Source organism: Centruroides sculpturatus, unplaced genomic scaffold, assembly GCF_000671375.1.
Source record: "Centruroides sculpturatus isolate CEXI.00-Female unplaced genomic scaffold, Cexi_2.0 scaffold1002, whole genome shotgun sequence".
NCBI lineage: Eukaryota > Metazoa > Arthropoda > Arachnida > Scorpiones > Buthidae > Centruroides > Centruroides sculpturatus.
This window is the reverse complement of record NW_019385192.1, coordinates 8,257-17,110: the sequence shown is the minus strand read 5'-3', so window position 1 is coordinate 17,110 and position 8,854 is coordinate 8,257. Positions and strand designations below refer to the sequence as shown.

The following is an 8,854-nucleotide window of genomic DNA, read 5'->3' as shown; positions in this document are numbered from 1 at the left end:
GGGGATCCCTAGATCGGTAAAATAGGCGAATTTCCTTCTACAACTTCGGTTGTTGTTCGGTATACAGTTAAAGTTTTAACAAAGTTCGAGTGAATATGTAATTAACAAAAAAAGTTGAAATAAAGTGATTAAACAAACATTATTACGAATATCGTAAATAACAGTTCACAAATTCATATATAGAAATATTTTTTGAAGGGGGAAATGGTCTTCACAGTTTGAAATCGATCGAACACACTGTGCTCGAATGCTCGTGTAAATGCGCGCCATCTACCGTAGGATAAATGTACTATGCCAAAAACCTTCGCGGGAGTGTATTAAAAAACTTTCCGAAGTTTTATGGCAATCGTACTATGCCACAAACCTTTGCCGGAGTATATTAAACAACTTCCCAAAGTTTCATGGCAATCGGATAAACGGTGTGGTAATGCATGAAGGACAGACACACACACACACATACATTCATTTTTATATATATAGATAAGTGTAACCTATTTGCAACATATTACACATTTTCCTTAGTAATTTTTGACATTTTAATATTTAAAATTTTCCTCTAAAGAAAGTAAATAAGTATAGAGAAATTTGTAAACTCTAGAAATCAGGACAATAACAAAATTAGAAGCATTATATACATAACAAATATTACATTGAAAAATGTGCCAAATTTTAAGTATTTATTAGTGATATTAACTTAAAAATAACAGACTAAATGTTTGAAATTTACTTGTATACACATTTCAAAATACAGTGGGTGATCAATTAATGAACATAATCCATTCCAAGGCTTTGTTCATTATCCGAATTGTTCATTAACTGATTATCGATTTACCATAGGTTATTATGGGAATTTGATTAATTCGTTCCGGAGACTCCAAAAAATAAAAATTTTTACTTTTTTACTATGTTTATTTATATGTAATAGTAAAAACACATATATACGCAGTCTCACATTTTTATTAGTTATGTTTTTTTGTTTGTGGGGGTTAAAGAATCTGTCTAATGTCGATTGCTTTTCTCTTTTTCTCAGGATTTTTTGGAAATAATTAATAGTATGGTAATTGTAGAGATCCCCAACCTCATTAACCTTATTCCAGTTTGGATGCCACTTGGATGATCATTGTTCTGACATTCCTGGAGTTCTTCTGTTGTCAGATCAGTTCAGGTTCCATTATGAGCTCTAAAATGCTCTTTATTTCTCAGATGTGATTTTCATTACTCCATTAGCAGCTTGAGACTTCTTGATATATCTTTCATAGCTAAAATTGTGCCTATTGTAGATCTGTTTGAGCCATACTGCCTAGCAACATCAGACATTTCATGTCCACTCTCTACCTTGGCTATTATCTCTTACTCAGTTTCTACTGTGAGCGCAGTTCTTGACACTCCTCTTTTTAGGCTCCATAATATTATCAGTTTCTATTTTAAATAAAAAGTTCAGAAAAGCACTTACAAAAATTCAGGGAACAGAAATCAACTAGCCCACAAAAAATTATTTAAATGCGAGGCCTGGATAAAATTCAAAATTTGGTATTAAAATGTTAACGAATATCTGATGGGACGGTTAAACTTTCGCCTTTCGTAAATAAACCCTGATGCAAAACTTAACGTGTGCCCATTCAACAGTCCCACGAATACTATAAAAAATTATTTGTCAGAAAGGTAAACATAAAGCTGGAATTACAAAGGAGAGTTTCAAAATTTGGAGGAATATTATACTATCCAATCGATATAGGGTTGAGCGTCGATGTTGACATCTCCTGAGTTTCGAATTGTTACCCGAAGACAAGGGAAAATCAGTTGGTATTTGTTATTTTCCTTCGCTTTTTTTTATGTTTGTTCAGTAAAATGTTCATTATCCGAACATGTGTTCGTTGTCCGATCATAAAAATCTTTCGCGTAAGTGTTTGTTATCCAATTTGTTCGCTATCTGAACTGTTCGTTAACCAATCACCCACTGTATTAGATTATTTATTAAATTACTGAAATTATATTGTCTATGAATTAATATGATGATTTTTAAAATATTTCAGAATATTTACTGAAGACAACTGATCATAATGGCTTTCCTGTTGTTATATCCCAAGAGTCACAATACCTTGTTGGATTTGTTCTTCGTAGGGATTTACATTTGGCTCTCATGAATGCTAAAAAAACACAAGAAGGAATTGTTGGAAGTTCTAAGGTTTTATTTGTAAGTCATGTTCCAAGTCCTTGGACTGGTCCACCTCCTGTTATGCTACGTAAAATATTAGATCTGGTAAGCTATTAATATTGACAGAGTTTTACATGATTTATATTATTTTATAAAATATAAGATTATTATATTAAATTGTTTAAATATTTTTATAATATAAATGAATTTAATTTATGCAAACATTAAAACATCCATTTGTTAGTTATAATCACTAGAATTTTAAATCTTAATATTTTGTAATAATACTGATAATTTATTTCGTATTTACAGGCACCCATCACAATTACTGATCAAACCCCAATGGAAACAGTCATTGATATGTTTAGAAAACTTGGATTACGACAAACTTTAGTGATTCATAATGGGTATGGGATTTTTGTGTATATTTCTATGAATGAATAAAATGTTACAATTATAAATTAACATTGATACTGTAAACTTATAAAATTAAATTTAAATTAATGATAAAACTTTAGAATACTTGTAGATTGTATTCATAAATTTTTTAAGATATTCTAAATGTAAATATTAAACTGTTCAGAATAGCCATCAAATCTTGAATAATTGTCTAATCATATTATAAGGATTAATTGATAAATATGATCATCTGCCATAGCATTGTGAAAAAGTGCAAGAATAGAAATATGTGACTAGTATTAGATACTTGTAATATTAGCTATATTACAAGTATCTAAACTGTATGTACATAGTCTCAATTCATTGTGATTTGTAGAAAGAGAAATGACTGAGTTTTTAGCTTGAAGTGTTGTGCACGATTAGAGAAATAATCAGTTCAGTGAAGCATTGCAAAACCTTATTACTCAAGAGACATAGTTCTTTCTAATCTTCCCTGGATTCTCATTTTTTTGCACAATGGTAATGCAAGATGAATATAGTAAGGAAACAGAAGATACTTATGTGAGACTACGAGGGCACAGGGTCAATTCCCTAATTGCCACTTACATGTCAAGTTAGTGAAACTTGCCCACGTTGTCGCTCAGATGGCTTTTATTGAGTGGCGAGGTAGGTGAGCAAGTTGGCAGGCATCCTTTCAGTGTCTCTGAAAGGATGCCTGCCAACAGGAGACAGGTTTAACAAAATAACAAAGCATTTATTATACAGCTAACATTAAAATACAGGAGGCTACACAGAGTTAAATGCATATATCTCTAGGTTATATAGGCTAAATGTGATTAACATAAGATTACAAAGTCTATGATTGACAACTGCTTAATCTATTCTATGACAGCTATGCCTACTTCCATTATGGGAGAGAGAGTTCGCAGTCCACTGATAATTACATCGAAAGTTGGAGGAGTCCTATATGACAGTTCTTTATGGAAGTGTTGGGTGTTGTCAATGTCTTCTACTGTCGTCTTCTCCAGGGACTACGTTGAGTCCTTTCTTGGAGGTGCAGGAGACGGGAAATCACTAAGACCAATTATAACTTCTGTGTGCGAACTCTCGAGCTTCTGGTGGCTCGCACCTTTTATATCATTGTTGTGGGAAATCTAACACGTGATCGACTTTTGTTGATGATGACGGTGCATTCTTGACAGCTATGTGTCAACTTTCCCATTGACTTGTTACTACAATCGGTGACCTCTGATCTAATTTCTCCCTCTCCTTTTTTCTAACGAAGCTATTTACAATTTGGAAACAATTGACATTAATTTTTGATTTTAAGAGCTCTGTAAAAATCTGCAGGCTCACATCTAAAATCTGAACTTATGGCTCAGAACTGGCACCACCAGACTTCTAATTATTCTCAAAATTAAAAGGTGTTGAAAGTTTGGTGCTTTTCACTAAGTGAAAGTTTCAGCTGCTGTAGGATATGGATCAAGATATTTAAGTAGTTTTGAATTAATATTGCTCACCATATTCTGAAGGCTACTTGATGTTTTTTGTATTTTAAATCAAAATTTTCTGTTAGTTACATTTTTTCCCAATATTCCTCAAGATTGAATATTTGCTTGTAACAGTCACTATAACAGAAGTAGATTGGATCTATTTACTTACTTCTGTTTGCAAGAATTTTTGAAAATGGATTTACTCATAGAAAAAACAGCATTAAATTTTTAACACCATCTGCTGGAGAAGGCATGCATAACCAAACATTTTAATCAGCCTTAAACATCAAAACTACATTTCTAATAAGGCATTTCTTTATTTTACTACAGACAGTTGAAGTTGAAGTTAAGCACAAAAATAATTTTGAAAGTTTTTAACTATACTAGAAAATGTCTTTTTAATAAATATAAAATGTTTAAAATCAAAATAAATCTACATTTGTATTGTAGTTCTTTAATTATTTTTGTTTTATACTTTCAGGAGACTGTTGGGTATTATTACCAAAAAAGACGTCTTACGCCATATAAAACAACTAGCTAATCAAGATCCAGAATCTGTGCTATTTAATTGAATTATTCAAATATCATATTGATAAATGAATTAATATTGAAATTGTTGTTTTGCACTCAAACAACAAAGATCATAATTTACATAAATACTGTTCGGTAAGGATGGTTTTATGATTACAAATATACATGTCCAGAACTTTCAATCATGAACCTATATTTGTGATTTATTGTTAACCTTCCCTTTGTCTACTGCATTTCAGTTAGCATTTTAGTATATTTTTTTAAAGTTTTGCAAGTGTGAAAACTACTTAAAGTGAAATCTAAAAGTTTTGAAATGTGATAATATAATATGAGCAGATTAATTGGTCTTAACAGCTGTAACTTTGGCTGGACATTTTTAGCTATTCCCGAAGAAGTTTAAAAATCTAGGATACTTAAAAAATAATAATTTTTTTTAATCAAGAAATATAATACAATAATTAATTTATGGAATGATTATGTGTGTATGTATTATATATATATATATATGTATATGAGGCAACTTTGTAAAAATGGTAAAACTTATAACATTGAATTGAATTTTGCAATGGTCAATGTATAATACATTTTGAAAAATGAACACAATGAAACTTAAAGTTTGTGTAAGTGGAAAGAGTTTGTAGTTGTTAGGTTCCTGTCTAGTACTTTGAATAATGTTATCAAATTGGTAACTATCTAGTCAGAATATTTTTGAATCATATAAAGTTGACAGTAGAATATAAGGAAGGAAAAATCAAATTTTCACGTACAAATAATTTTCATTATATATTGTAGATAAAAATTAATGCGTTTTAATTTTTGTAAGCAACATAAAATTCTTGTTAGTTGTATATTTAGTTGTAAATATAATAATTAATTGATGAGAATATACTTTTTAATTATTTATGTAATGCATAAAATAGATACTGATTTGCATTATCAAAAGAAATGTCCGGTAGATAACAATAACATTTTAAATATGTACTCATACAAATTAATGTTAAGAATAAAATAAGAACACTTCAGAATGTGATAGTAAATTATCATGGACAATAGATCGATTAGATTAATATTTGTTGCAATTTCTTTATTGGAAAAACAAATTATTGTACAGATTCAGAAATATATAAACATTTGTAAATATTACTTTTTGGCACAAAAGGAAACATATTTATAATAGCTTTCAGTATATTGTGGAAATTTTTGTGTCAATAAATTTTGTGTTTGTTCTTTAGTGTGTTGAAATGTTCCCTGAATTATTATTTACAATTATATTTATATATTTATTTAGTTACAAATTTTACCAAACTGTAACTTTATAACACAAAATTATGCATATTTTGCATACATACAACATAAATTTGGAAGTTTGAAAAAGAAATAAATATATTATTGAACTAAAAATCCAATTACAGTGTGTATAGCACCTCCATGGTAAAACAAGGAAGCATGCAGAAGAATATGAAAAAACAAGTCTTACAATAAAATTGTAGCGACTGATCAAGATTTTGAAAGGAGTGCAAAAGCAAAACAAGGCGTTTTGGATGCGATATCTTGCTACCGACATTTGCTTAAGGAAAGAAAATTGCGACAAATGAAACTACACGACTTTATCGCAAAAAACAAGAATTTTAAAAAAGCCAGGACTTTCATCACAAAAAATGAACTTTAAATTTCTCTGTGCATGTGTGTTATTTAACATATATTATTATGCAAATTAATATAAAAATAACTTAAAATTAAAGTAAAATCTGTTTATTTTTGATAGTGTGTTCACTTATTCCTATTTACTCTGTTAAAATGACCTCGTTTAACATTGTTTCTTTTAGCACTTTGTCGTCTAGGAATCCCCTGCGTTAAGCGGGGTCTTACTGTATTTCTAACACGACTGACAGGCTAGCGGATTTCAACAAATCTCACCAAACTTGGGCCAAAGGTTATACATATAAAACACAGGAAAGGTGGATGGGAGGCCGAGAAAGTCTCGCTTGGAACAAGTCAGTGCTAGTTCCTGTAGGTATGCAGTGTGTGTATGCACTCTGGCGGCCGATAGTGCACTAAAAACTTATTTTTTTTATACTGTAAATATCAACAGACTTGCCGGTCACTATAACTCCTTTCTGGAAAGAACTTTTTGAATTATATATAGTTAATCGGGACATCCAGCCTCCTAAGCTTTCTATATTTGATCTTGATTTTTATCTATCAAACTCCGTTCCCGAGTATAAGGAAGGACAGAAAAACTGACGGACAACAGTGGGAATTTATCGGTCTACAATTGTTTTCAAATTGCAGCTCAGTTTAAATAAACAGAGATGCGCACCAACGTTTTTAATTTAAATATTTATAAATATATTTAAATAAATGTTTATGTACGCATATTTATATACTAAATAAGAAAATTTTCATTAAATTAATTCCATTTTAATTTGCAACTTATATTTTATGGCGGCGCAGAAATGTAAGTTTGAACAAAGGCTCGTATTATCGACTTGATTTGAATAAAATTAAAATAAATACCTATAAAATATTTTTATGGATTTTTTACCCCTCTCAACATACAGTACTAGTAGGCTCTCATTGGATTTACTTGCGATCAGTATTTGTAGGGGCAGCTAAATACAGTAATACTCCAAACCCCGATAGGTGGGACCGAGCGATAACCGCGTAAGTCGGGGTATAATTTCCCAATTTGTGTAAAATCCAAGTCAGATGTATGTAAGCTAATAAATGTTCTCGTTAATCTTATCTCTGGCACGCAGGCGACTAACAGTCCAAAACCAGCCCTGGAACAGAAATCCATCCTTATGTAAGGGTGCGACTATGCAGACGCGAATTTAGAGCGAGCGATTTAGTTTTCGCAAAGAATAACCATGCACAAACGAGAAGCGAGAAATAACGCTGGCGAGAGCGAATTTCTGGTTCTCGCACATATCTGACATGTTTTGATATTTATCGCGTCTCGCCTCTTCTCGCTACATATTCTCGCTCTCTCGAAAAATTCGCTCGCTCGCGTATGCATAGTCGCACCCTAAGATAGTTATGGGCCTCTAAAGTTTTGTAAGCTTTCATTTGTGAAAAAGTGCAATTTGTCGTCAAAACCAAATAGTTTATGATGTCACCAGATTCTACTTTAGGCCATAACTCTTGATCTACAACGAAGATGCTGGCTTTTTATGGATCAGCTTCGGCAAAATGCTGGATTCGTATGGATCGAAACCCTGACATAATGAAACTTTTTCTTCATATAAAACAGCATCTCGTCATGTCAGACTGCGGGAGTAGCTAGCCAGAAAACCATCTTTTGAACTTTGACTATGATATAAAAATACAGCAGTTCTATTTAAGTTTAAATAGAAACAAGATTGGTCAAGCCGATCTGATAGCACGCTCCACAAAAGCGAATCAAATAATAATTTTGTTTAAAATAAATTTTATAAATTCTTCGAATCAAGTAGTTCTTCAGAAGAAATTTTCACTGACTATACAGTAAGGGATGTGGTTTAGAGACGTAAACAAATAAGTTTTAAAAACCTTTAAAATGCAGTATTTTTATTTTAAGCATGTAACATTTTCGGTCAGTTAATTGGCCGAAGACGTTAGATGCTGAAATAAAAAGACTGCATTTTAAAGGTTTTTAAGGTTTATTTATTTACTAGCTGTTAACCGCGACTTCGCCCGCGCGGATTTTGCAAGCAAACCCCATTTATATTCAGTATTTCAACAACAATAGTAATTGCTATATAACACCTACCACTGAGAATGATGAGAATTGCTGTGAATCAAACGAACTGTTTTCAATTTGATCAATTTTATGGAACGTTTACAATCGTTCTATAATCGAACCAATATGCAATAACAAATTCGAATTAAAACGGTTCGAACATTTGGTTAAAAAAAATCGAAATATATAAAAATATTTATAACATTGTCTGAAATGTTATCAATTTAATACACCTAAGTACTCAATGAAGACTAAACGTAGTTGAAAACAAAAAATCGCATCTAAAATAGTACAGTAGAAGCCATTCTTCCGGTTAAGCTTAATCCTCTCCCTCTCCCCCCGCGGGAGAATTTAGAAAAATCCCTTCTTAGTGTCCATTCTCATGGCATACCCTACTAAAACGCATACAATACGAATACGAAATAACAAATTCGAATTTAAAACGGTTCGAACATTTTTAAAATCGAAATGGATAAAAATATTTATAACAATGTCTGAAATGTTATTAATTTAATACACCTAAGTACTCGATGAAAACTATATTCTCTCCCTCAC

At 31.3% G+C, this 8,854-nt stretch overlaps 1 protein-coding gene across 1 annotated transcript in view; it reads left to right on the top strand.

Annotated features, from left to right (window-relative positions):
* LOC111635968 (H(+)/Cl(-) exchange transporter 3-like) overlaps window positions 1-5,810 on the top strand; it is an 89,493-nt gene extending 83,683 nt beyond the window's left edge. Inside the window, exons 18-20 of the mRNA XM_023381121.1 lie at window positions 2,034-2,260; window positions 2,468-2,562; window positions 4,529-5,810. Coding sequence (XP_023236889.1) covers window positions 2,034-2,260; window positions 2,468-2,562; window positions 4,529-4,619 — 413 coding nt within the window. The 3' untranslated portion in view covers window positions 4,620-5,810. The remainder of the gene's footprint in view (window positions 1-2,033; window positions 2,261-2,467; window positions 2,563-4,528) is intronic.
* Window positions 5,811-8,854: the final 3,044 nt, after the last annotated feature.